The sequence below is a fragment of the Hirundo rustica genome, chromosome 6, assembly GCF_015227805.2.
Source record: "Hirundo rustica isolate bHirRus1 chromosome 6, bHirRus1.pri.v3, whole genome shotgun sequence".
NCBI classification, from domain to species: Eukaryota; Metazoa; Chordata; class Aves; order Passeriformes; family Hirundinidae; genus Hirundo; species Hirundo rustica.
The window spans coordinates 30,538,318-30,565,733 of record NC_053455.1 but is presented as its reverse complement, the minus strand read 5'-3'; the positions used below and the strand labels follow the sequence as shown (position 1 = coordinate 30,565,733).

General features: G+C 41.9%; 1 protein-coding gene across 1 annotated transcript in view; it reads right to left on the bottom strand.

Moving 5' to 3' along the window:
- Positions 1-16,322: 16,322 nt before the first annotated feature.
- LOC120753842 (cytochrome c oxidase assembly protein COX16 homolog, mitochondrial) overlaps positions 16,323-27,416 on the bottom strand; it is a 49,814-nt gene continuing 38,720 nt past the window's right edge. The window contains exon 4 of the mRNA XM_040066578.2: positions 16,323-21,144. Coding sequence (XP_039922512.1) covers positions 21,028-21,144 — 117 coding nt within the window. The 3' untranslated portion in view covers positions 16,323-21,027. The remainder of the gene's footprint in view (positions 21,145-27,416) is intronic.

Genomic DNA, 27,416 nt, shown 5'->3' with positions numbered 1-27,416 from the left:
ACAAAAGCTATTTTAATTGCCACACCACCTGGAAAAATACCCAGCAACAATGTTCTTTACCTTGCTGCGCCACCAGGCTGGACTGTACAGACAAGATATTGATGCAGCAACCTGATGTAATCAAGAGCTATAAAAGGCAAAGCAGTAAATCATTTTGGATGCAATGGTCTGTCTGTGCACTTAGCCGTTTTTTATGTTTTCCAAAACATCCAATAAACAAAATTGCATTTAACCATTAACAGTCACACAGCAATATGCCTTGCAAAGCTTGTGCTCTCACAATGGGTGGTGGTGGGGAAGGAACATGGCTTCGAAGTAGGTCAAGAAGTGTCCAGAATTAGGAATTACTTTCTTTTTTTTTTTTTTCTTTCTTTCTTTCTAGCAGGTGAGTCATCTGAAACTTCTTGCTGTTGAGCACAGCTTTTGGAAAAGGTGGCTCTCACTTCTCCTAGCATTAAAGAGTCAACCATATTCTTTACTGAGCTTTCCTACAGTGCTCTTATGACTGACCATCAAGCTCACTTAAAAGACCTAAAATGAGAGATACAGCTCTGAGGGAAGCTTGTGCAAAGCTAACTTTACAGAAAGGGAATGAGGGGTTGGGTCTGTCTCCTATACCACAGAACCATCAACCCTAAAGGGCAAGAGCTGCCTGGGCAGAGGCAGAAATGCTGCTGCAGCTTTCCTCCCTTTCTCCCAGCAGAAGCTGCAATTCTCCAGAGATGTAAGTTCAGGGAAGCTGAGGAAAAGCACACCAGGGCAGTAGCAAGAGAGTCTCTCTCTAGAGGACCAGGAGGCCAGAGTCCTCTCCACAGCACAGAAGTGGGTCACGGTCCCCTTGCTTCTCGGGACTTGGTATTTCAACACAATCTACAGAAACACAAAGCCACCTGACAGATTTCAGATACTCTAAAGTGTATTTTTGTTCTAGTCCATGAGATGAGCTTTGCTTTTCCTTTGTATCTCAAGACTCCAGTTTCCAAATAAAGAAACAGTCAAGCTATAAGGAGGGTAAATGAGTCAGTATTTCCTACCAGCTTTCAAAATGACTAAAAGACAGCTGAGAACCTGGAAAGAACCATACATTAGGCAAAAACAGAGGCATTTTCTCATTTTACCTTTGTCTACATTCCTGAGAAGGAGGGTAAGCCTCTTTCTTTACCTACCTGGCCTCAAAAATAAGACAAACTCTGTTGGCTCAGGAGAGAGAAAACCTCAGCAGTATCTCAGGCTTTCCACAAAAATTGTGGCCCACCTGAGCAGCCTCCTCCCAGCAGATTCATGGCAGATGAGTGCTACAGAACCAGCCATGCCTGCAGGTGGGTGGTTGGTGGCCAAGCGTCCCTGACAGCTGCAGAGCTAGTTTAACTTACCCCAGCTGAAAATTTTCCCCATTGGCTGACATTTAACTGCCCTGTTTTTCCCAGGATTTATCAAGAAGTCAGGCACTCCAGGTGACTCATCACCAGCTAAGCCGGAGGCAGGAAGAGCCGTCACACTGCGCAGCGCTCTGGCTGCCCAGGGGGGCTGTCAGTAAAGCAGTGACGGGGGCCTGCCCTGCCTTAACAACCTGGGCATCGGCCAGGGCAGGGCATCACTCGGGCTGGATAAACCCCTCCTGTGCACTAGAAGCACGGGTGATGAGGAGCTTCTCCTTCTGTGTTGCAACGGGGCAATGCGGCAAAATTCAGTTTCACCAGGGCACGTAGCGAGCGTTCAACTGGCTTGCACGAAACTACACCCGGATAAATAGGAAGAAAATCCCTAACCATAATCACCTGTCAAGCATCTTGCCCCTTCCGCCACTCCCCGTCGGCCTGCTCTTGATTTTCAAAGGGTTTAGCCCGAGGATAAAGCTGAGCGGGTGAACGGGAGGCAGCAGTGCCCACACGGCCCGGTGGCACGGGCGGCCAGAGGAGCTGCTCGGACAGCGCGGCCCTGTCCGCGCACGGCGCCTTCCGCCCCGCGGGCCCCTGCCCCTCCTGGTGCCTACGGCCGGGCTCGGCCCACGGGCAGCCCTCACTAGAGGGCAGCCGGATGCATTTAGAGATGGATGCTGCAGAGCCAGCTGGGCCAAAAGGCTTGCAGCCCTCCGGATGGCCGAGAGCGATAAACGGGACAACGCACGGGCCGTGCCTGGGACGGTGCCGCCGCTACAGCCCACACACGGGGCTGGGGAGGAGCCGGCCCACTGAAGCCCTGGCCGTGTGGGCATTGCATTTGGAATTATGCCGAGAGATCCAAGACAGCTCTGCCTGACATTAATATGTTTGGCACGGCATTAAAAAAGAGGAGCAAATGGAATAGGAGGCCAAAGTAGCAGCCTTGATGTAGGACATGAAAGGAGACATTTGCTATCAGATCAGAGACAAGGAGGCGCCTCTGGAAAAAAACAGCACTTGAATGGCTGCTGAACAGCTGTGTGATGGGCAGGAATTTGGAAAGAGCTGCTTCTCATTCAAAGACACACAAATCTGCCTTTCCCTGGCTTATTTCACAGAGAGTTATGCAGGAAAGAGATGTGGGATGAAGCAGTGTTCAAACAGTTCTGCTAAAAGCTGTGGAAGACTGAATTGAGTGCATAGGATGAACAATAACAAAGAAGCAACACAAAGTTTGTCACTGGGATCTCTGTACTGAAAAAAAAAAAGTGGAAATTGCTCTGTGGGGCAGGTAATCCTCTGTTTTAATAGTGGAAACTGCATTTTTAGGCTTGAGAATCAGATTAGTCCAACGGCACTTAACATAGCACTCATTCTCTGGGCCAGGATCTTTCCTTCCAGTTTAGGCTGTAGTGAGTGCCTGCTCCAAAGACATTTTTAGATATATGGTTTGATTCTCCTTAGATACCAGACATACTGTAGATTACACCATTTCGTTACTATTCAAGCTGGTTAGCACTTTAGTACAGAGAAAATAAACTGTAAACAGCTTGTTGCTGCAGAAACAAGAGTACGTACCGGCCATGATGCAGTCCAAGAGTCAAAGAAAAACCTTCATAAAACTACACAAGCCACCCAGAATCAGTACTTTCACCACGGAAATTAAAAGGTCTGAAGGAGCACAGCAAAGATTTAATTAGCCATAAACATGGAGAAGACAGCATCCAAATACCACCGGGGAATATGTTACTGCAGATAAAGAGAAGTCACCACCAGTGGAGTTGCCTAGGGAAAGCTCCTAGGGGACCATGGGATTTTAAACCTGGAAGCATCTGCATAGACAAGTGACATTTGACAGCAAGAACTGGATAGAGTCAGGTCCCAAATGTTGAGTTGTGGGAGCAACCACCCTGTGGTACAATGCATTCTGGAATGTGGCGAGCTTGCAGTAACTTAACATGCTAAAATTAATATCTTATATTTTTAACTGATCTACACTATTTCAAGCAGAAATTTTTGAGCCTGAGGCAGGGATTACTCAATGTGTTTAGATAGTGTGGCTTGTGTAAGAAGGCAGCCTGGAGGAGGTACAACACTTTTCCAAGGTTTTGTGACGATGCCAATATCAGAAGAGAGGACTTGAGACAACCCCTGCTATTTGTTTGCACAGCACACAAACAGAAAGGTTATCTCTTTCAGCTCTGCTCAGGTGGTTGCACATCTTTCTGCCCCTGCAATGTGGACAGAGGAAGAGCTGCTCACAGGAACCATGGAGTAGTCCTTGCCTACCACCACATCCCACCTGCAGTTAGACCTCGAGGAGCCCAAAGGGGAAGATGGTGGTGCAAGAGGCACCACAAAGCATCAGGTCCAGTCTGGGCAAGGGAGAAAAAAGCAGAGAGCAAGCATATATAATTAAAGGTTTTTAAAACCCAAACCAACAAACAAAACAAACAAAAAGCAAAGCAGACTATTTTTGCGCTGTGGCAAATTTGCCCTGGAAAAGCAGTACAAATGATTAGAAGATTAGGAAAAATTACCCTCCAATCTGCCTCTTCTGTGTTTAAAAATCACGTAAACACTAGATGGGTTTTAGCTCCTTAATCCCATTCTCCATCTTTACAAATACGGGTCATGCAGATAAAATGAGAAAGGTGAGAGGGGTGATGAAGGACAGTGGTGGGCATCACCAAAGTACACTCCTTTCCTGAGGAGGCAATACAGCTTTCCTCTGACTGCTGTCACGCCATACTCAAAGCTTGCCAAAATCACAGAGGGACTAGGGAGCCTCTCCCTCTGAAAAGCACTGTTGGGAGACAGCAGCATGTAGGAGTTGATGGATAACAGGGCATTGCCTGTAACTGCTACTGGTTCAGACCCATTCTTATTCAGGAGCTCTTTGCTTACTGCTGTCGGGATACCAAAGCAGAATGGTTTTCCTGGGCTCATTCTGCAGATGGGTGGATCCAGGAGGAGACTGTGGTCACAGGGCCCAGTCAGCCCTCTTTGTTCAGTCTTCAATGCTGGTTTAACCACGAGGGAGGGGCAGCTTGCCCTGCCCCAGTGCTGTCCCCTGGGATGCTGACAGAATTGGCAGGGGAGGTGCACGAGGGCTTTAGTCTGCAAGGCTGAGTTTGCTAAACACCACAGAGTCCTTGGCCAGGTGGCAGTTCTGGGACACAGCCCCGCCAGCAGTTTGGTCGAGGGCAACCATGGCCACCAGTTCCTTCCCAACCCACCCAAAGAGGGAAAGATACCTAGAATAAAGACTTTGAGTTGGAGGACAGCCAGGGTTTGGCCCTGTGCATCATTTAAATAAGTTTCTTCAGCTATATTCAGACCTCTGAAATACTCCCATGTTTTGAGGTGGCTTCCCAGAACAATGAAGTGTTCCTGTGGGTCTGGATGCCCTGTCTCTCCTCCTGTCTCCATAATACTCTGATCTCAGCAGCTGGAAACATCGCCCAGGCAGAACAAGACAAGAACACAAGTAACTTGCCTGTGTTTTTAGGGAAATGGAAGCAGGACAGCAAGCCCCAACCCTACAAATGATTATCTTTGAGTGCATAATTCTTAATTATATACTTAAGCAAAGCCTAGAGAAATTTAGTAAGTTAAGCATGTAATTCCACTTTAACTGATGGGTGAGTCCCTGAAGCAAATGCTTATGTGTACACGGCTGCTCCCTAACTTAGCCAAGACTCCCTGAGGAGCCAGAGAGGCCTCACTCGGGTGGCACTGGGGATGATTTAGCAAGGTACCAAACTGATGTGCACACAAGTGGATGACAAAGCCATGCCCCAAATTGGTACCATGAGCCCAAATCACCAAGAGAGCATCTCTGGGTGAAAATAACCCATTTTTACTGGAAGAAGGGAGGTGGGGAGACAGATGCAGGCTGAGGAAGGCTGTCCAGTCCCATTCATACACTGCAGTGGGCAGCCCTAAGGCCTCCCCATGAACTCTGCACCTCTCCAACTGCTAGCATGGCTCCAGCAGCAGTTCCAGGGGCAGCACAGAGTTTGGGGGACCATGCTGCTTCCCAGTCCAGCTCCCTTCACTGGAGCTTGCTGGACTCATGGCCTGGCTGCTCCCAGGGCTCTTCTTAGCATGAAGTTTCCATTTCTACCTTCAGTCAAGTCACGAAGCTGGATATCAAGTGAAAATATACAAGAAAGAGGAGAAAGCCAGCACCGTGGCTTAATTAATCTTATGGGTGGCTGCCATGCAGCAGGAGGAAGTGTAAACATGAGACCAAGGTCTTGGCACACTGCAGAAACAACACACTTCTGCTGCCAGTACAGTGGAGAAGGGATTTAATACAACACACAAGGGAAGAAATAGAGGGAGGAAGGGGGAAGAGACGAGGATTGCCTGACACTTTTGGGCACCTAAAGGAAGCTCTGTGACCACAGGGCCTGTTTAAAAGATTACAGCACTAATTGCACATACACATTATTCAGTAAGGAAGGTCACCTGAGCCACAGATGACACCTTCACCAAAGCACAGAGAAGTGCAGTGAATGGCCTGGGCATGTGCCAGCCACCCTCCTCAAGCTCTTGTATCCCTCATGCTTCTCTGTCTTGCAGGGGCAAATACTCAGCACTGAATAATGTGCTAAAAGCTAGTGCCAACCACTCCTCTAATGCTCACAGCTGGTGCCCCCATTTCCCTGCCAAAGCTGAGTCAGGGGGCAGAGAGTGACAGCTACAAGAGAACCCTAACCACCTGAGCTGCCTGCTAACAGCACCAAGGAATTTATCCACCGCAGAGCATCATTGTTCTGGTGTGAATAGTGTGAATTAGGTTTTGTCTTCTTAGCACTGTATGAAGGCTAGGCAAAGGTTAGGAATAAGAAGGAATTACTTCCTTTTTCTGGACGTAGCAGAGCAAAGACATGAAATGTCTAATTACAAATGGAGACACTGACAGACTTTTTCTACCTCCTCAGAAAGTAAGGAACAATTTCATTCAGGAGCAACATTAGTAATTTCTCCAAGGCCAATAGTCAGTTCAAACTAGACAGCACAAATGCTCATTGACATTTTAGAGGTGAACAGCAAGTAAACATTCATAGCTGAGCAGATACCCTGTTCTCTTCCTTGTGTTAGATATGATTTTTTCATAGGCAAAAGAAAAAAAAAAAAAGACAAAGGCATTGCTAAGTAGCTTCCATTAAGGCATGTAACATCACCTTGCCAGGGCTGCCGACCCTTTGGGCAGGAAACTGGGTGAACATCCCAAAGCATGTTCCATGTACTGGGTTTTAATCCAGCTGGATACAGTTCGGAGGGTAGAATCACCTAGAAAGAGATGCATGAGGAGACAACAAGCAGAGATGCATGAAGGAGGAAGCCACATAAAACTGAGGAGCTGGAAGAGGGAGGAAGCGTGCAGCAGGGAGGAGATGGGTCTGTCCTGGCCAGCACAAATATCACTCAGTCAATGTGTGACTCAGTCAATCCACCCTGAGCTTGACATTTCTCTCGGTAGGAGATGTCCTCTCCCCACTTTCTCTGCTCTAATGCACTGATGCTTTCATTTCAAAAGGTGACATGATTACAAGGAATGCTAAAAATACACATGAGCTTTCATTCCACACCCCCATCGTTGGTGGAACAAAACTTCCAGCTTTCCCGTTAGCCACAAACAGTGACTTAATCTGAAAGGCATGTGGGGGAACAAGACCTTTGCTTTATTTTCATTATCTCTCCCTTTTACACAATACCATCAACCAAGTCTCAGGAGTCCAGTCAAGTTGTTTGGATGACCATTAGTTAGCGCTCTCTCAGTCCAGCCTAAGGGGAGAAAACCTTTCTCCTACCCATCTTTCAATCTTCCAGCCCTTCAGCATGATGAAAGGATGGGCTACTCTAGCCCAGTAGCATCCAAGCTGCCCTTGCTATTGTCCACTTCTGCTACTCGGTGGTACTCACAGCCCCTTCCTTGGCGTAAGGCTGAGGATACAGCAGACACACAGAGGCGGGGTTCATCACAGGTGCAGCAGACGCTCCCCCAGGACACAGCTACTCTCAGTAGCTGGCCACCACAGAAGTCCTGCCAGCTGCCCAACACCCCTAGGAAGCCCTGGGGGCTAGTTCACAGGCTGGGTAAGTTGTCCTTCCTGAGGGAATAGGACACATGGATGCATAGATCAGGTGCTCCAAGATTCATTCTAGACCAGAGATGAATGCCCAGTCTCTCCTGCACAAAGCCAGCTGAGCATTTAAAACCAAGAGGATTTAAGAAAACAAAGAGTTAACTGTACAAACATTAAACTTCCCTTGCTGCAAATGTTCAATGCACTTGCTATCCTTTCGGGGAAAAAAAAAATTAAAAATCAGCCTATGGATGATATCAGACAGACTTTTTGTAGGGGAAATCTTCTAAAGGATGGGAAAGAATTTAATAAAATTACAGTTTATTCATATAACATTAGGTCACTATAAACTCTATCAAGCTTTAAATGTTTTTATGTAACATCTGAAATGTGGTGGTTTTGGTGGGTTTTTTTGGTTTTGTTTTTTTGTTTTGTCTTTTTTTTTTTTTTGTTTTGTTTTGTTTTTTTTTTCTGTAGTTTGAAAGACATATCAAAATACTAAGTTATGGCAATTCCTTCTTATGCATTAGGTATTCAAAATAGAAGCCTTAATTGCAAGCTGCAAATGCTATAAATGGCAGGTAATAAATCTCAGCAACAGGGGATCAAAAAGAAAAAATACCCAGTAACACAGTTGTTTTTATCTAAAACCAGGACACGTTAGTCTGATACAAGACCTCAGTTGTTAGAGGGAAAATCTTCCCCTCAAGTGACAGATTTTATAAAATACTTCTGTATTAGGACAACTAAGAAAATACAAACAATTCTACTCAGTATCACTGTCAGTATATCATAACTCAGAAACTGACATTGGCTTTACATTGTATTTTCAAAAGAAAATATCTTTATGTCTCTAATTTGTACATACAAAAGCACAGGAATATTCGAAGGTACTTGTTTAAATATACGCTCCAAAGGTTTAAAAATGTCATAAAAGAAAAGGGCGACTGAAAACATTTTTTGTTGTCCCCAAATTTTTGATTCTCTTAAAATCAGACATTCTTACACATGAGAAAAGCTTTTTGAGATGGACATTTTGTAGCAGCATATAAGCCTTGTATAACAACTTCATCATGAAGACATCTTTATGTACAAAGCCAGCACATTCACTTCATGTTGTAGTTATTGATCAAGAGATCATTTAAGTATACAATTTTTATTAAGGGTTAAAGAATCATTCCTTTGGGAACACAGAAGCAAGTTCCTTAGTAAAATCAAACCCAAAAATTCTCTCTACAGAAAAATTAAGCAGAGAGAAGATGACCTTTTGCTTCAACTAAAGAATATAAGAATTCATTACTTTAAGAGATTACTTTATTTAAAGAACCTTCACATGTGCTTGAACCAACTGAAACAGTTTTTCAGCTCCTATCAAAGTCAAAAGCGAACTGACTATATAATATGTGTGTATGTATATAAATAAAAACTAAGAGAGCTTCAAAAAGCCCCATAGACATCCTGCGGGGCTGCAGCCACAAGGAGAGCACAGCCTGCTTGTCTGAGTGCTGCCAGGGCCCAGGCACCGAGCTGCAGCAGCTGTGAGCCTGACAGAAACGCTGCCAGGCCCTTCCTGCATGCTGCATTCCATCTCTGCAGAAATGCAGTGCTCCCCGCCGCCGAGCAGCTCTCCCAGCACACAGGGCCACTGTTCCGCCTCCATCGCTTACCCCATCCTGCCCAAGGCTCCGCACCACGCCAGCAGCGCAAGGTAGCAGCTTTCCCAGCTCAGCTCTATTTCCTGACATGGAGATATCCCCCGGCCTCGGCGTCAGGAGGGGCAAGTGGGGCTGCAGGCTAGCGTGACACTTCTGTCTTCAGCTTCTAATGGGATAATGAAGTGCAATTTCAGGTAGTAACAGCTCCTACTCCACATCGCGGGCCTGAGGCCACGTACTCACAGAAGAAAGAAGCTACCCTGGTAAACAGATTTCACTTGGACTGAAAATCTTCAGTGTTTATTCACCGATTTGTTTTGGGAAAGCTGTTTTCTTTGGCTTGCCTGCCATTATTAATTCAAATACTTCTGCTAATTATTTGCAACACAGGTAAGATTTGCCCAGATGCTGCAGTTATCTGGGACTCACCTAACAAGAGTCACCGACTGGTAAATGAGGCTCTTCCATTAGAGAGCTCCTCGAAGTAGTTACACTGGAGCAAGGCTCAGTGCCATGAACAGAAATGAGGGCTTTCCTATCCCCTAAGGAGAGCCCAAGTGCTCCAAGGCCTGCTCAAAGCTCTTCAAAGAGACAGAGATTGCCTTCAAATTAACCGTGGCTTATTATTTGTTTCTACCTTTTCCATTTTTAGTAACAAACCAGAGTCATAATTATTAATCATGATTGTTTTGAGTGAATCTAATTGCAGTATCCCCTAAAGCATAGCAACACTCCCTCCACACCCAGCCAACCAAAATAGAAAAATCACATCCCAAAAATAGCAGCAAGAAAGAGACAGTGAACAAAACCTGGCTTCCCACAATTTGTGTCATTAGACCAGACAGATCTTTGAGAGAAAACCAGCTGAGAGACTAACACTCTGGAAGATATTGCAGCCTTCCTATCAAAGCCAGCCAGAGGGTTTTTGCAGCAGAAATCCCTTACATCCCTCTCTGTGCAAGGAGCTGGCTGGTGCTGCCCCAGAAAGTGGCTTTGGAGGGCACATGGCCAGCCCTCCCTAGGTGAAAGGCAAATTCACAGCATCCTACACGTACCTCCTCTACAAAGGACAGCTGCAGAGACAAAGGTGGAGTTTTTTAAGTGATCTCTGCCAACACAAAGACTAGAGGATATCCTACAGTTGCTGTGTTTGATGCAGGAATGCTGGAGTGAAATGCCTTTAATTGAGTTACACACAAGGTTTCACTATATCATTTTATGGTCTCTTCCAGAGATAATATATATTATTTCTGGTTCCACAAGTGAGCTGGGGAAAAACACAAAACAAAACAAACCACCCAGGTCATGTTAATAGATTGTGTATAAAAGCCAGGATTCTATAAGGTTTTCAGGCACTAAGCCTGACTGGCAGTTACTGTGTTCTTTGTGGATACTTAGCTCTTGATTTGTGAAGTTTACAAACCTAGACAAATTATCACAATATTTTAAGGTCTTCCTACATCAGAGGAAGTTTTTGCCTGGCCCCAGAACCCCATTCATGCAAGAGTGAAAAGCTCTCAAAGGACTTACTTGTGGTTATCTTCCAAAAACGCTGGGGTTATATATCCTTAAAGCATCAAAGCAATCTTTAAAAAGTAAAGAATCTGCTGTTGCAGATTAATGTCTTTAGTGGCTTTCAACAGAAGAGAATCAAGCTACACTACAATCTCTCCCACCCTAAAGCAGCAAGACCCACCTGCCTTTTGAAACAGAAGTAATTCAGAGCAATGCATTTCAGCTGTACTTGCAAAGCATGTTAAACGGGGACTTGACTTCTAAAAGCTGCCAGGTCTCTTAAAGAGCAGGAATGATAGCAGTTACAGATGGGTAAAAGTGAGGAGGTCACTGAGCCCAGCCTGCCACTAGGCCAGGTAGAGTCCCCAAAGACAGCACAAGCCAAGACTCCAACTGATACTACAACTGATCTTAGCCAAAAGGTCAAGAAATTATGATGGGGAGGGAGCTGAGGACAAAAGTCACTTACAGCTGCCTCTATGTCCTCTGCAGAGGAGATGCAGGCAAACCTCTCTGGAATAATACTTAGAATTTATCATGTTAAGCAGATGGTATTTGACTTGTTGCTCTTAATACATAATCCTGAAAGGTCTGTTGCAGTTATCTACTGTAATAATAATGCTGGTTTGCATGTTACAAGAAACCTGAAGCAGCATGTATAAAGTAGTCTCACAGGGCCAGTTTGCTGACGCTCTGTTTGTGCCCCTGCTGTACACAAGGTTATCTTTAATGGCAAAAAGTACTTTTTTATTGCTCCCTGATGACTTAGAGGAGGCTGTGGATCCTCTGACCTTATTGTCCATACAACATGAGCTTTGGCTGAAGGATGGTCTAAGAAAAACTTTGCTTTTGAAGTAGGAAAGATAAATTTCCTTATCTTCTTTCATCCAGCAGACAGGACTGCATTCAGTCCAGCCTATAATATGATTTACCCTTGTCCATGCCATGACTTTCCAGATTTTGTCAGAAAGGTAGCTTACATACCTTGCCTCTGTACTAGGCAATGCTGGGATTGCAATTTCTATCTAAACAGCAGTGTGAGACACTAAGGTATTTATTGATCATTGTAATAAGAATGTACTGGGAGAAACTTTTTTTAAGCTATCAGAAAACATATCAGATTTTCAAGAGAAAGAAAAGGTTTTGTTTGTTTGTTTGTTTTTGTGGGTTTTTTGTTTTTTTGTTTTTTTTTTTTTGTTTTGTTTTTTTTTTTTTTTTTTTTTTTTTTTGGTTGGTTTTTTTTTTTTTTTTTAATGGCAATATCAGAGCTGCCCAAATTTTCACTGTTATGGAGCTGGTAATCCTCTTACCAGAGAGTCAAGGGAGCCACACCAAAAGCACCTGCAGAGGTACACAGGCCTTTGCTGTTTCTGCAAGCACTCATCCCAAAGTTTGGTATTAACATCCATGAAAGGCAAACAAGGAGACTTCTTGGGATCCAGCTCACCCAAAACAAGACTTATAAAGGCAAAGTGAACAAAAACCCATCGCTCAAGTGCTTTCCAAGATCAGTGGAAGGGGGGAAGCGGCAGAGCACGGTTCAACACCCACCCTGGCGGACATCTACCGCTGAATGAGATGATCCCTGCACATGATGACGTAAATGTTTGCACAGACACTTGACTTCTATGAAGCTACCACATGTCAGTGGAAAAATGAAGACTCTTCCGTGTAACCTGGGCAGGCAATCACTGCACAGAGCCAGCTCCTGCTAAGGCAACCATCCTCATCCCTCAGAGGTGATTCCTGCAAGCCCCCCCTTGGCAGGGCATTGATGGCGAAGGGGTGGTATTCTCCAGAGAGGAAAATACATTCTTTGGAGCTGCGTAAATATGTGTGTTTCTATCTACACATATATTTGATATATAATGGAAGCCCTCTAAAAAACAGCTTTACAGTCATATGACAACCCATAAGAGACTTTAAGGTATTATGCATTTTCCAAGATTCAGATCTTCTGTTACACACCTTATGCAAAGAAAGCAGAGTCGTGAATCCTCCAAGGGTCAAAGAAACTTCTCCAAGGGCAAAAGAACAAGGCACAGAGACACATTCATCGACTGCTGCAGCAGCTCCTAGACCACAGCATCTCCAGGCAGAGAGCACAGAACTAACACCTGTTCTCCTCCTAGTTTCTTGGTACTACCTGAACACACAGAAAGGGAAATAGATAAAGACTGTATGGAGTATGTGGCTCTTAAAGTGGAGAGTGCACACCAGTGACAGAACTTTTAAGATCATGAGCAGTGTGTGTGAGAAAAATGGACCTGTCAGGTAACACTGCACAACCCTGTGTAGCTTCAAGGGACAAAGACTGCTCAATTTTTAATTTCTATTGTGAATAATTCATTACAGGGATAAGAAATCTTCTTGAATAGATTAAAGTTAGGAGATAAAGGTCTCCTTGTCCTATTCATATTCCAAATCATTGCCCAGCCAGCTGGGTCTGTCCATACAAAGTACAAGTTTCCATATCCAGCTTTTTCTTGTGAAGTCAGAAACTTCAGCCCACTTAAAAATGGACATGTTCTACACTGGTCCTGAAAGACACACTAAAATTCAAACATTCAAAGAAATATTTAAGATGTTTCAATTTCTGAATATTTAAAATATAGGGGGGGTTGCATTAACGGAAACATATTGTGAATATTCCCAGCTGTTTCTTGGCAATGATTTCTCTAAGCCAAGTTCCAAAACACTGTCTGTCATAACTCTTATAAATCTTCTCAAAAAATCCATATCAGGGCTGGGGTAAACTTCTAAAATTTTGATCAAACTGTATTCAAGTTCATCTTGATTGAAGGGATGATAAAAACAAAACCTACAATTTTTGCTATTATTCCAGCATAGCCAGTTAGGATGTTTGTGCTTCACAGGGAGCATTCAGCCCAAAAGGTGTGTTACAGGGAATGTTCAGTCTCATATTTTTGTGCTGAAAATATGTGTTTATCTTTAATCACATCTTTAATCGCATCTGCATTGAGATGTTTGCAAGGCGCAAGAGCATCTGTGATCGTGGGGTGGATAACCAAGTAATGGTGAGACATGAGTGCTGAACTGTATGGACTGTAGACACTTCAAATACACTTGAACATGAGTAGAACTGAAGTATTTCCATCTCGGATTGCCAATTTGTTGCTAGACAGATAACTTTAAATTATGGAAACCTTGAACCAAGCATGTAAGCAGCAGTGATGCCTTTTATTACAGTGGGAAAAATCTTGGGTTTCTTCTTAATGTACCATGACATGAGCATGCCGCTTGAATATCTAGAAGTGACATAATTTAACAGGAACTGAACAAATAAATTTAGGCTAAATTTTAGCAAAAGCAGGGAGGAAAAGGAATTCGTTTTCGAAAAAACTTCATCAGTTGTTGTAAAACTAGCACTGTCATTACCTGGCATAGCAGGATATTGAATACAGTATGGGGTAGGTCTTATGAGTTACTGAGCAGTGAAGTGCTCTGTAAAACTGCAAGAGTGCCACTTTCTGAATGCAGGTGTGCACATCTGGTGGGGAGACAGCTGGCACACCCAGCCACATGGGTGTGCAGTCATATCCTCATGAGTAAAGAGCATCATCACTCACCAACTAACAGAAGAACTGACTGGTGAACCCTGAAAGAAGATATTTTACAATCTATTTTTTTTTTTATCTGGTTGATTGACATTTTGCAATCTGTTCATTGAGAAAGACCTATTTTTGATGGATTTACTCTTATTGAGAACACTTTCTGTGAAAAGTTTTGAAAACTGTTGAAACATTTTGTGCTGTCAGTCTTCTAAGTCAAAACTACATTTTTAAGATCAGTGGTGGTGTTTCATTTCCAGAATTAAGGTACCTGACAAAGAAGAATCAAGAACGGAAAAACATGAAAAACAAAACACTGTACCTCGCCCAAATAAAAGTATTTCTAAAACTACTAGCTTGCAAAGTATTATACCTGACTTTTCATTCGGACCTGAGTATTTTTTGAGCTCAGACATTTTTCCTGAGACAAAAATAATTTTCCTTTCTATTCTATCCAGAGGGACCAGTCAGAAAAAAAATACTGTTTTCTATTACTATTTTTGTCCCTAAGCATTTTTGCTTTCTGTATTTTTTTCTTCCTACTTTACTTCCTTTCCTTTCTTAAAATGCCCTATCTACTAAAAAGCAGAAGAAAATTGAGTCTGGAACTCAAGATTCTTTGCTCTTGCTCTCCTCTTTTCCTGTGTTTATTCAGAAGGAGTAAGAAAAGAGCTATATTAAGCTGAAATTTTATTCTGCTGTACTCTGTTGAACAAAAGATAGTCCACTAAAGCCACTAAATCACAGATAACATTTCTCTGGGCAACATTATTAGGAACTGACAGCTGGAGACAGATGAAGATCTCATCTTTTAAAGAAAAAAGTACATTTAATTTCCTTTGTACATAAAATAGAGAGCACAGCATTGTGTATCTGAAGATAAAAAGAGATCTCAGTGTATGCTGGGTGCCATCCTTACAGAGATATAATACTGGTCTGTGTTCTGAGCTTACATTGAGCTTTAAATTCAAATTAATTTAGAAACTGTTCTTCAATTCATGGTAGACAGTGAACTTTAAAAAAAGAGGGTGACATTTTACAGCCAGTTCCATTAGAAAAGAGCAGCTCAGAGAAAGACTTGTTACCTTTTGGGAGTAACACTGGAAGACAAGACAGAAAGAGGGAGAATGGATCCATAAGGCAGAGAGATGGGTTTGCCCCTGGTCCTCAAGGGATCATCCTGGAAGCCACCAGGCCTCCTTGAGGTTGATACCATAATGGATTTGATACTGAACACACACAGTGGAGTTGGTATTGAACATCAAGGAACTCATCAACTACCTTGAAAGAGGCATGCTAAAAAGCTATGGTCATTTTATCCACCAGCTGAGGCACATCATGCCAGGCTCCAAATATGCTGGGTGAAAGCGCATGAATCTCTTCCACAGAGGCACTGGCAATGTATATTATGCCCTTATTTCTGAGGGACTTTTTTTGATGTATTTTTTTTTAACTTTCTCAAGGAACCTGTGACTACGACACATATACTATTCACATTTGCAATGTATAAGCATATTTCATATGTTCTTTCTGCAGCACCACCACCTGCTGCTTTGGTTGCCTTTGATTTTAACATGTCCCAAGCAGCATGGAAAACAGTGAGGGTAAAACTTTTTTTGCCTGTGTTAAGCAAGACAGTTCCACATGCAGTTAAAGCACATGTTTAACAAGAAAATATGGTCAGTCTGATTCCAGTGGTATGAAAGAGTGCTTTTGGCTCCTGGGGAGAGTACAAGTTTTAAGAAAAACATCTGTGTGGAGCTTTTGTTTCTAAGGCCAAAGACTATTTGTGTGTTGGCTGAGTCTGGTTGCAAGCCCTTGTAAGAAATGAAGGCCTGACACTAAGCAATTACTGTCCTTCGATTAAAGGTTTCTTACTTTGCTAGTCTAAAATAAGAGTGGAAAATTTTTTGTGAACCTTACTCCACTGAACGACCACTGGTGGTTTTCCACTGAAAACACTGGCAATATACAGCCCCTCTAACCATAAAAGTTTTAAGGAAAATTCTTTGACCATCTTCATGTAAAAATAGTTATTCTGCTTTCCTAAGATTTCAAATCATGCCCTTCTTTCTTTCTTTTTAAATATTTTTTTCAAGTGGACGTAGCAAAGGATAATATTAGGCTTTCCCATTTCTTGCAGAAATAACTGCCTCTGGAAAATACAGAATACAAAATGAAACTTGCCCTGTATTCAAGCTGGAAATGCAAACATAGCAAGTCAGAGCAAATGCAAGATCATCAAGAAGTACAAGGATCTGTGTAGTTATTTCACACAGCGAAAACTACTGTTTTGAGTTTCACCGATACACAGAGAAGCACAGTGAAACACGAAGTGTCCATGTAAAACATCCAATGAACACTGACCTTCAAATTTCTCTAAATTGCTGCTTCTCTGTGAGGAAATGGATTTCCTCCTCTGATTTTTGGGACTGGTCCCTGTTGGGGGCTTACCCCAAAGGAATGCCCTGGACTCCAACAGGTCTCCAGCTGGTGATGGGATAGACTTAAGTTGCTTTTGAGAAGTTTCAGCATTCTATATTCTGATCTAAAACTCCCTTCACTCATGTCTTATTACACCATGACCTACCTTTTTTGGGTACTGGACCCTTTTTCAAGACCTTGGAAAATCACTATGAGCAAGATTGCCCTCTGCATTCTGATTCTGTAAGTTTTTAACATCCAGCTGCTCCTCCAGATGTATTTAGGAATTTGAAATTCAACTGCTGTGCTGTTCAGTGGCTTTGAAAACTTTTTTGCACCACAGCAGCTACAGCTTTTACTAAGGCTCTCCTTTATCTGTTACAGCTGAACTGAGATGTTGAGCATTTTGGGTCACCCATGTATCTGCACATTCAAGGTGCTGTAGGAAAACAACTCTCATTAAGCAGGATCCACAGGGCAGATCTCACACAGAGGTCTGGGCAGCATTTTGAGCTGCAGACAGCTGCCACTGGGAACCATCCAGGCAGATACATACATAGCTGTGGTGCTATGCTGACCTCTCCCTGTCCCTGGAGACAGGTGCCCCAGATTTCTTCCAATTCTATGTCCTGCTGCTTTTCTTGTTATTGAAGATCCCAAAGACCAACCTTGCTACAGTTTCTCTGAGAGATAAACACTTTCTCCCTTACTGTCAGAACAGGGATTTTGACACTGATTTTTCAACCCACATACACAGAGACACCTAGCCAGGCTTGCTTCTTTTATTGCTAATTTCAGCAACACTGATTAGAAGATCTGGCTTTTTCAGTCCTCTCTTTTACCTTTGTAATACTGAACACCTCTCACTAAAGCCTTGTTTTCATTCTCCTCAGACCTGTGTATGCCAGCTACCAAAGAGGATGCAAAAATGTCAGTAAGTGTCTCAGACAGACAACTGTATTCAATCACCTCTGACCCCCTCCACTCACAGATGTTTAGAATTATGATTTGGGAGCTGAACAAAGTTGTCTTCAAGAGCCTTAGAGATAACTAGAAGTGAGCTAAGTGGCTTTTGAAAGCATAGTTCAAATAAGCAGACAAACTGAGCACAAATTCTGAACTAACTGCAGTTTGCCTCTACTGCTACTGTTATGAACTATCAGTCTCCACATTTCTGGAGTGCCTTCTACTCTAGGTTGCATGACAACTTAAGACACTTCATTGGCTCTCAACACACCTTTCAAAAGTATTACTTCCAACTCAGTAAGAAAACCACAGCATAAAACATCAAGCCATTATTCAAGTGCACAGCAATAAAAATGAATTGCTGAAATGGCTCTTCCTGTTTTATGGAAGTAGGTAACACGGAGAAGTACAGCTTCTGTACCAGCCATTGTAGCAACGTATCTGAATAACTTTGACCATTCTGTGTACCAGCCAAACTGTTTGTAGATAACAAGCCACCTGCAGTCTTGTCTTCAGAGCCCTCAAGAATTCATCAAGGCTACTGAGACAACAACAGGACTAAAAATTGAGAAACTGTCTATGAAAAATGCAAAACCTAGACAGAGGACACACAACGTGATGATGGATGTTTGACCAATTAGTGTCCTAAGGATGTGTGCCCACCTTGTGAAGAAGTGGCTCAGCCAAACTAGAGACACCTGTATGCACGGACACTGGAGCTAGAATCGGTAACTGGAGTTTAATGTAAACAATAAATGGCTTCTGCTGAAATCATATTGATTCTGCTGTTCAGCTGCCCAGTGTTTCCCCTGCAAGCCATTGTTGGTTTGGGGTTCTTTATAATTCATAAATGAGTCAACATTTAAAAAGTTATTAAAATAAGGCAGCATTAAAAACATGGCAGGTTTTTATTTTAGTGGACAATCAATAGATATAGGCTGTCTTCTAAATTGGAAGTTGAAGAGAAGGGCAAAGATGGAAAGTTTTTCAGCCGCATATAATTTTTTCTCAGAGACTCTAAGATAAATCCTTTGCTTTCCAGAGAGGCCACTTCAAAAGTACTTACAAATATGCCCTCAGAAATGACAGGATTTCGTGCCTAAGAAAAAGGGAAAGGCAGCGGGACCCCACAACCAGCAAACAATCAACTAAGATTGTGTCCTAAGTTAGGATATAAGAAATTGCTCCATAAAAATAATTATTTACAACTACACTTCAAACCTGCTGAAATTAGATGACCATTCCCAAAACAGTCTTTGCAGAATACCAAACTACTAAAAATACACAGGATATTTCAGTGAGTGTTTTTTTCATCAAGAAAACTGATAAGCTTAAGGGCTTCATGTGAGAGAAATATCCTTACTTCTTCCCCTGGGGGAAGGGGCTGCTTCTCCAACACTTGCTGTTCTTAGAAAGCCACGTGTTTATTTCAGGAGCAGCGCTGGTCCATATTGTGAGCCATCGTGCGAGCCTGGGAGCTGAGCACGCCTCTCCATATGCAAAGCAATGGCAGCTTCCCATCTCCTTCAATCAAAGCAGGGAAAAGGAAGATGTACATCCTCTCAAAAAAGCAGTGAATTTGCAGAGTCCACACCAGTGGGGAAAGTAGCAGTGGTGCAGCAAGAGAACACGGGGAGAACACTACCAGTGTAGCCAGAGCTCTGATGTCCTTTGAATGATCAACCTTGCAGTCAGTGGAACTGCACCTGAACTTGAATTTAAGGGCTGAAAAAGTGCTTAACAAGTTATGCAGTATTAATTACTCCTTATTTGTCATATTTGTATTTTATCCGCCTAATGACAAAACAATTAAACCAATTTCCTCCTTGTCTAGGTCTAGCACAACTTAATGCCTCTGTATTCTAGTTTTTCACTGGTTTCCCTATAGCATTTACTATTACCTACTCTTGCATTGTTCCTCTTAGTCCTCTCCTGGGTGGTTTAATTTGTTCATACTTTGATTTAGAAACAGAGATATCTATGATATTGAACAGGGAAATACACGAACACCCAACTCCAACTTTGTTCCAGATTTCATCCAAACTATTTTCCAATGGTTTTTCACAACTCTATCAGAAGAAAACATGCACAAAACATGCCTAAGATATTTCATGAGATGCTTTATGAATTCCTTTATAACTCCTTAAAAATCAATGTTATTTCTTCCTCTCGAGTGAAAGACTGGGCCTCACCACTGACAGGCTAAAGAAAATGAAGTGCTGAGAGAAGGCAAGGAGGCTACCCTAAAAAAGTGTCTAGAAGGACATTCAGATTACATTTGACACATCCTGCAGAGGGGAGTAAGGCCACATCTTTTCCAAGACAGTTCCAGAAGGATTTACATATAGGTGTCACTGAGTTTTGAAACAAGAATCTGCTGTTAATATGCGCTCTGCTGCTCCATTCCTCTGATGAGGAGTTTCACAAGTCTGTTGCAACACCTTATCAAAAGTGTAATTTCATTTGAAAAATTAAGTAGATACTTCCTCACTGAACTCGCTCAGCAGAAGGGTCCTGAATGTTAGCACAACGTCCTCTAACAGCAAATATTTAGCACACAAATACAAATACAAAAACACAAGCATTTCAGACGAGTTGAATGGAACATAAAAATGTTCTATGCACAAATATACATGTAATAATACATGTAAGGTAAGCTTTGCCACTATGTAGTGGTTCAAGAAGATTCTGCTACAATATTTACTCACAGAGAAGCAGCACAGCTCTTTGCAAGAAAAAGTTCTTCCAATTTAAACGGAGAGGTTCCAGTGCAGAGGTCCAGCTTGCATGAAGGTATTGATAAACTAATCACAGAAATTTAACCACAGCTAAACAAATGTTGTTTGACCAATTATCAGCTGACACTCAGTACATGCCTTTTTGCAGTCCCTGGATATGAAACACTAAAGCATTATTTAGCCAAAATTGGACTCATTGTTCTGAACAGCTCATATGCCTGTGGAGTCCCTTCCAAGCTAAAGAGCCTGAAGTCATGCAAGGGCTCCCTGAAGCAGCACTTATCTGGTCACACACATCTAGATGACAGCACTGTTGTTCTCATTAGGATGACAACTTCTGGTACTGACAAGTGACTCTTGAAATGTTATTCCTTGCTCAAAGAGGTTTGAACGTTAGAGACTGAAAAACAACGGGATATTCTCAGTAGAATAATCAGCTTTTTATAATTGAAAATTCACATATACAGCCTGTGGTACTGTACAGAAATGCATGCAAACAAAGAGCTTCATATAATACAGTGCCTTTTGGACTGATCTCACTGTTACTTATATATACACCAGCTGAACTGTTCAGTGCAAATGCTCCCATGTCCGTTCCTGACACTGGATTAAAAATTAAGACAGTCCAGCCTGAGACTTTGTTTTTTCAGAGGCACCAAAGGAGGCTTGCTCAGTCACTCTGTCTTGTGACGGAGAGCCTCCCGCCGTTGTTTCTGAACCGTCCTGGAATCTTCCCACACACTGGGTCCTCTGATGTTCTCCCAGTTGTCCAAGTTAGATTTTTCCAGCTTCTGCAGAAAAACAGCAAAAATAACAGGGTCACCTTGATGGATCCATGATTTAAAGTACATATGATTCCAAATTGATTTCCTTTTTCACAAGAAACTCAGTATCATCATTGTGTTGACGAACTTTCATCTACCCTGCATGAGAGGTTCAACAAGAAGGATAAAAACCTGGTAGTTATCCATATAGCTACAAAAATGACTAAGACTAATGACATCTGCTTGTCAGCAGGTAAGTAACATTTGAGGACAGGAAGCACTGCAGCATCTGAGCAAGACTGAAGATACCTTGCATTCACTTTTTCTCCTCTCACCTTGTTTTCCAGATCTGTGATTCACCTGCAAGTCTGCCAAGCACTGAAGAAGGAGTGACAAGCATTGGTATAGCTCAAACAGAAGGATTAGTAATTAGTGAGCTGAAGTATCCTGTCAGCAAAAATACAAAGCATGCTGGAAAATATTCATTACCTAGCACAAAGAGAGACAGCAATGGTGCAAACCCCTTCAATCCATGTGGTTTTAACTTGAGAGAGTTATGCAATGTTTTCTGCTGACTAGTTTCCCATAGCTCCCAGCCACCACAGACAAGCCTCTTACTAAGTCATACATGAGATGTGCTAACTGACTGAACTGTCAGGTATTGAAAAACTAGATTTAATTACCTTCTTGCCTACTCCTACCATCCCCCCTTAGAACTACCAATGACTTAGAGGCAACAAAAATGAAGAACAGGTGCCCTTCTGACTTCACCTACCATGTGCTGCAGTCAAAGAATACACACACATATTGCATCTTCACAGTCCTACTGGCAGAGGCATAGCTGTCCCTTCCCAGGACACAGACCTCAAGTCTCACATGACAGCTGTGGAATAGCACATTTGGCATGATGGAGACTGAGGAGAGGGTCTGCCCCACTGCCAGAATCAGCACTGTCCTAAGTGCTGCTAAACAGGGCAAACTGCATTCCAGTAATGAATGATGCCTACTGCAGTGGAACTTAAACCTGATCTGTGATCAAGGCCGCATCTCAGCAAACGCTGTAAAAATACACCAGAAAATACTCAACCCTGCCCTGAGCCTGTGGCCTAATTTGTCTAGTATCAATCATTCAAATAAATGGCAAACACCCAGGGAACTTGAATAATAGTTGCAGAAAAATTCAACAGCTGTAACAGAATAGACCTGATGCTATTAGTTCATGTTATGTAAAAGTTTCCTGACACTTCTACAATTTAGGAAATTGCAATGAGGTTAGTCAGATATCAAAAGAAATTAGGCAACACTCTACAGAAGATATATGAGAGCACATGCACAAACATAGCAGACTTTCACAAGGTAGGAGCGACTGAATTTTTTGTACAGTAGAGTTGGCATAGGCCTTTCTGAAGAATTGTCTTTACTACTTTATACATCTTATGCTTAGCTGGTACTTCATTTCAACCAGAAGGGATCTGAGCTGACATGGAAAGAGAGAGAAGGAAGAAAGGTATTCATCATCCCACACAACAGTAACTATCCCCTCTGACTGCAAATTCGGAATTTAACATCTGATTCTAATGGAAGCTTCAAGGAAACCACACTTAAAAGAACCTTGTGCTTTAACAGAAAGGATGAATGCTGGTTTAATTCAACAAAGCTATCACACACCTGTGAGGATCTCAACTATTCCAAAGTTGTTTGTCTCCCAAAGCCTGAACATTAATCAACTTTTAAAATAAGTACAACAAAACTTGTTGCTACATAAAAAAGTCTATCAAAAGAGACATGTGTACTGAAGATCTTTACCAAAAATTTTGTATCTTCAATTTGTCCCCAAAACTTCACAAAGCTTTTTCAGAGAGGAGCTTTCTCAAAACCAGGTAGCATTTCAAAACTATAGTATCCAAACAAACCAGAAAGTATCTTGGCAGTTTCCAGTAGAAATCATAAAGGTACCTAGAAAACACACTGGCATACACTGACAGAATAAAACAACCAAGGGTTACATGCAGTGAATGGCATTGCCTGAGATGACAAATGAGATCTATTGATCAATTAAAATATAAAGAAATAAAGGTTATAATGTATAAAGAGGAATGCTATATTTTTTATTATCATATTTTTAGAGATCATTAACGTTGTGTGTCATGTATAAACACTTTGTAGTATCTTACTGTAATTCAAGAAGAAAGCACCTTCCTTAGCACCACGGGACAGTATCTGCAAAAATTTAGTTTATGAGATAGTTATCAGTCATCAGAAGGCAGAATGATTCGACATTCCAACTTTCTGTACTGATGGTGTCCTATTTTGGAGCAACAGAGCACTCCTGCTGCATATGGATAAGCACAAGCAGGAGTATTGCCACTGTAAGGGGATGTAAAAATCTGTTCTGCAATTCTTTCCTGTTGAATAGCTCTTTGCATGTGTATCTGTGCTGGTTCTGGATGGGGTAGAGTTAAATGTTCATATTGTAGTAAATATAGGGATATGTTTTGGATTGGTGTTGAAAACAGCGTTAGTAACACAGGGATGTTTTCATTACTACTGAGCAGCTCACAGTGCCAAGGCTGTCTCTGCTTCTCACTCCACCCCACCTGCCAGTGAGCTGAGGGTGCACAGGAGGGGACACAGCTGGGGCAGATGACCCCAACTGACCACAGGGATATCCCACATCATATGGCACCATGCTCAGCATGTAAAGCTGGGGGAAGAAGAAGGAACAGGGGGACAGGAATTTGTGTTTCAAAGCAACCTTTAGATGTGATGGAGCCCTGCTCTCCGGGGAACGGCTGATCACCTGCTGCCCAAGGGAATTGGTAAATGAACTCCTTGTTTCGTTTTGCTTACACCAGCACCTTATGCTTTAGCTGTTAAACTGTCTTTATCTCAATGTATGAGTTTCCTCACTTTTACCCTTCCAAATGTCTCCCCCATCCCCTCATGGGATGAGTGAGTGAGCAGCTGCATGGGGCTTGGCTGCTGGGGTTAAACCAGGACAGTGCCCCACATACAAATGAGTAAAACCCTCCCCTTCTTGCTTGGTCACTGACACCAGAATTATTACAACAGAATCATCCCAGAATAAATACCTACATTAGATGTAGGCTAAAGACATGCACATAGCTACATTTTCAATTCATCTCAGTGATGAGAATAAGACCAGATTGACAGTCCTCTTAATTAGGTGTAGCACAAGCTGCAAAGTTACACAGCTCCTTCAGACTGCCTGAGTTGTACAGTGAGGATGCAGACAAGCAGCTAGTTCTGCTCTCAGATGAAGTTGAACTCAACATCTTTCATTCTGTCTGGCTAGGTCTTCTTAATTTCTTATTTATTTTTTTCCATTTTAGCCACTTGGACTCTGCCTACCTAACTTTATGAAGACATCACATCACGTGTTAAACTACTTCCAGCTTTTACTAAACTGAAATTCATATGAACTGGAAGGCTAAAAACTAAAAGACTTCCTTTCCCCAATTCAAATGTACTAAACACTCAATCATTGGAGACTACAATGAAATGTAATCAGATCAGCAGCACTTTTCCTGCTTGTCTCAAATAGCCCAAAGGATATTGAAAATTAGCTGTTTAAAGCAAGATCAGTATAGTCCATTAAACCTACTGATTCACTCCCTAAATCAGCTAAACTGCCTCTTAAGAGTACAGGACTGACAGAAGCTGTAAATTCAAGGAAAAAAATGCAGTTATTCAGACAGGCACAGTGAAAAAGAAAAATATGTTCAACTGCTTGCCACACTTGACTTTTAAGACTTGTTAAACAGCTTGACTGGTGGAAAGGTACCAAAAAGGACATAAAAAGATCTTCACTTCTCAATTGCTGGTTGAAATGCCTGGTTTAACCAGAAGTTATAAGCCTCTGTCAGCATTAAAATAAAATAAAATTCAAAAAAGAGTTTGAATTCTACTCTTGCAGGATAGTCTTCATGCCACAATACACAAACTGAAGTCTGCAGATATTCATTTAGAGCTATTAGTGTTCAGGCTGAGTGAATTCAACGTGGCCACTTGCAAAAAATGTTTGGTTTTAGTCTCAGTTTCTCACATGTGAAAGGAAGGATAAGAGAATCCTGTTTACTTTACAGCCTGATGAAATAAATTCTGCACTGAACACCACAAAAAGAAATAGCTCTGATACAGAGAGGCAATTATTTCCCATCATTATAGTAAGCAAACCCATTTGCAGACAAAAGATGAGCCAGAGAAAAATATCCTCATGGCTGTAAGAGGCAGTGAAAGGATTAAGCCAATTGAACAGCCTGTTTTTTAAAGGTGTTAAAAAAGCTTAAAGAGACAAAAGGTATATTGAGGAGCTCTACGATGATACACAGATGAAGAGGTACAGAATTAAATCTAACAATGAAACTGCTGTCTTGTGCATGACTGAAAAATCTTAACTTCATCATAGTACTGATATGGCTTTAGTAGGGTTTTTTTAATAACTCTTTCCCAGAGCCATCTTTTCAACATCTCATTTTCTTAATATAACTGGGTGTTACTTTGCCTAGGAAGTGACATAATTTAATATCTGCAATTAGTGATTTAGTAATCTGGGATTTAATAGCCCATGATTAGTGATTGAATCCTCAGTTTAGAAAGAAGTATTTTTTTCCAATTAAAGAATGTTAATTTTTATATTAGTAAACAAGCAAGTTAGCAAGCAGCAAACTATGGCCAGAATAAGATTGTTTTTTGTCCATTAAGGGAAGAATTGTGGGGGTGTGAAAGGGGACTGTCATATAAGCATCCAGAGCTGCTTCTCCTTTTGGCTTTGCTGAAGGCTGGCAAAGACCAGTAAAGGCTTTGTTGCTTAATTCAGTGGGATCCAATAGCATTCATCTATAGCACAAATAATTAACCCACGGTGAACTGGTTTAAGAGACTCTTTCCCCATGCATTATTGTCCCTTTAATTATGCCAATTCAACGAGGTAGGGATGTCCTCCAACTACAAAAAAACAAAACAGTTTAGGAAAATAAATTCATACTGCTTATGAACAAATCCTGTGTAAGCACAGGACTATGCAAACACTTGAACTGGCTGAAGGAAACATTGTGTGGAGAGAGAAGAGAAACATCTTTGAGTGACTCTGTCACAGAAGATATGTATTGAGAAACTGCACCATCAGTTTGTCAGTGCAACCTTTTCCCCATGCAAAGAGAACTTGCCTCCACCTCAGAGGTGTCCAGAGTTTAATTAATGTTCACAGAGTACTGTCATAGTTTTATGTGAAGGTGTTATAGTGATACAAAGTGCTCGGTAAACTAAACAATTACATCACTCAGTTAAGACTACATGATTACATAACCTTGAATTTTTAACATAAGAGAAAATAACAGGAGACAGACTTCCATCAGGAATTAGGCCTTGCCATGATTTCCTCCAAATGTACAAGCAGTTTTCCTTCTTAAAATTCAGGATCTCTTAAAGACCGCAATAAATCTCAGAGGATAATCCATTGCCATTTATGCATTACACATGCTGATCACCCAAAATGGACTTCTCAGTCCAAAAGATTCACAAGCTTTATGATAAAGTCAAGACAATGTGTGCAAGAGTCATTTGCTTTCAGTGTATCTTCTTTTCCTAAGCAAAAAATGAAATTCAGAAAGGTCCAACATAAATAATAGCATGAGTGCAGTAGTACAACTTCGAGATCAAACATCCCATATTCAGCAAATTCCACTTTTAATTAAGCAATTAAGTACATTTAGGATAGTTTTCATTTCTCTCATATAGAAAAGTTTTGTCAAGCTGTGGTTATTCTACTCCAGAAAGAGAGGTGCTGCTTACTAAGATTTATCCCTAAATTCACTACTTGGGAGACCTCGCCAAGTCGACACAACCAAGGAATTTCCCAAATCTGACTGCTTGGTCTTCCTAAGTTTGTATCATACTAAACTTTGTAACAGGATGTCCCAGTTACTGCAGCATAAGTCTCTAAAATAGGAGCAGCCACGGACAGACTTTTGGGATGTTTGCAGCATCTTTTTCAACTAAATAAAGGTGAACTTGACTGAAGGGGATGTGTCGTCTTTAGCAGTGCAGGAGACCAGTAAGAGTAAAAAATGGCAGTTCTGTTGCTGCTAAGAAGAGTATACAGACTTCTACAGCACATCCATATCTGGACCCCAGGAAGCCCTCCTGACACCACAGAAATGGTTTATTTCAAACAACTTCCTAAGACTATGAATACTTGGAAGTGTGGACAATTTTTTTACCTTCTGTATATAAAATCTGGCACAGTCTGTCCTTCTAATAAAGATTAAAAGACACTC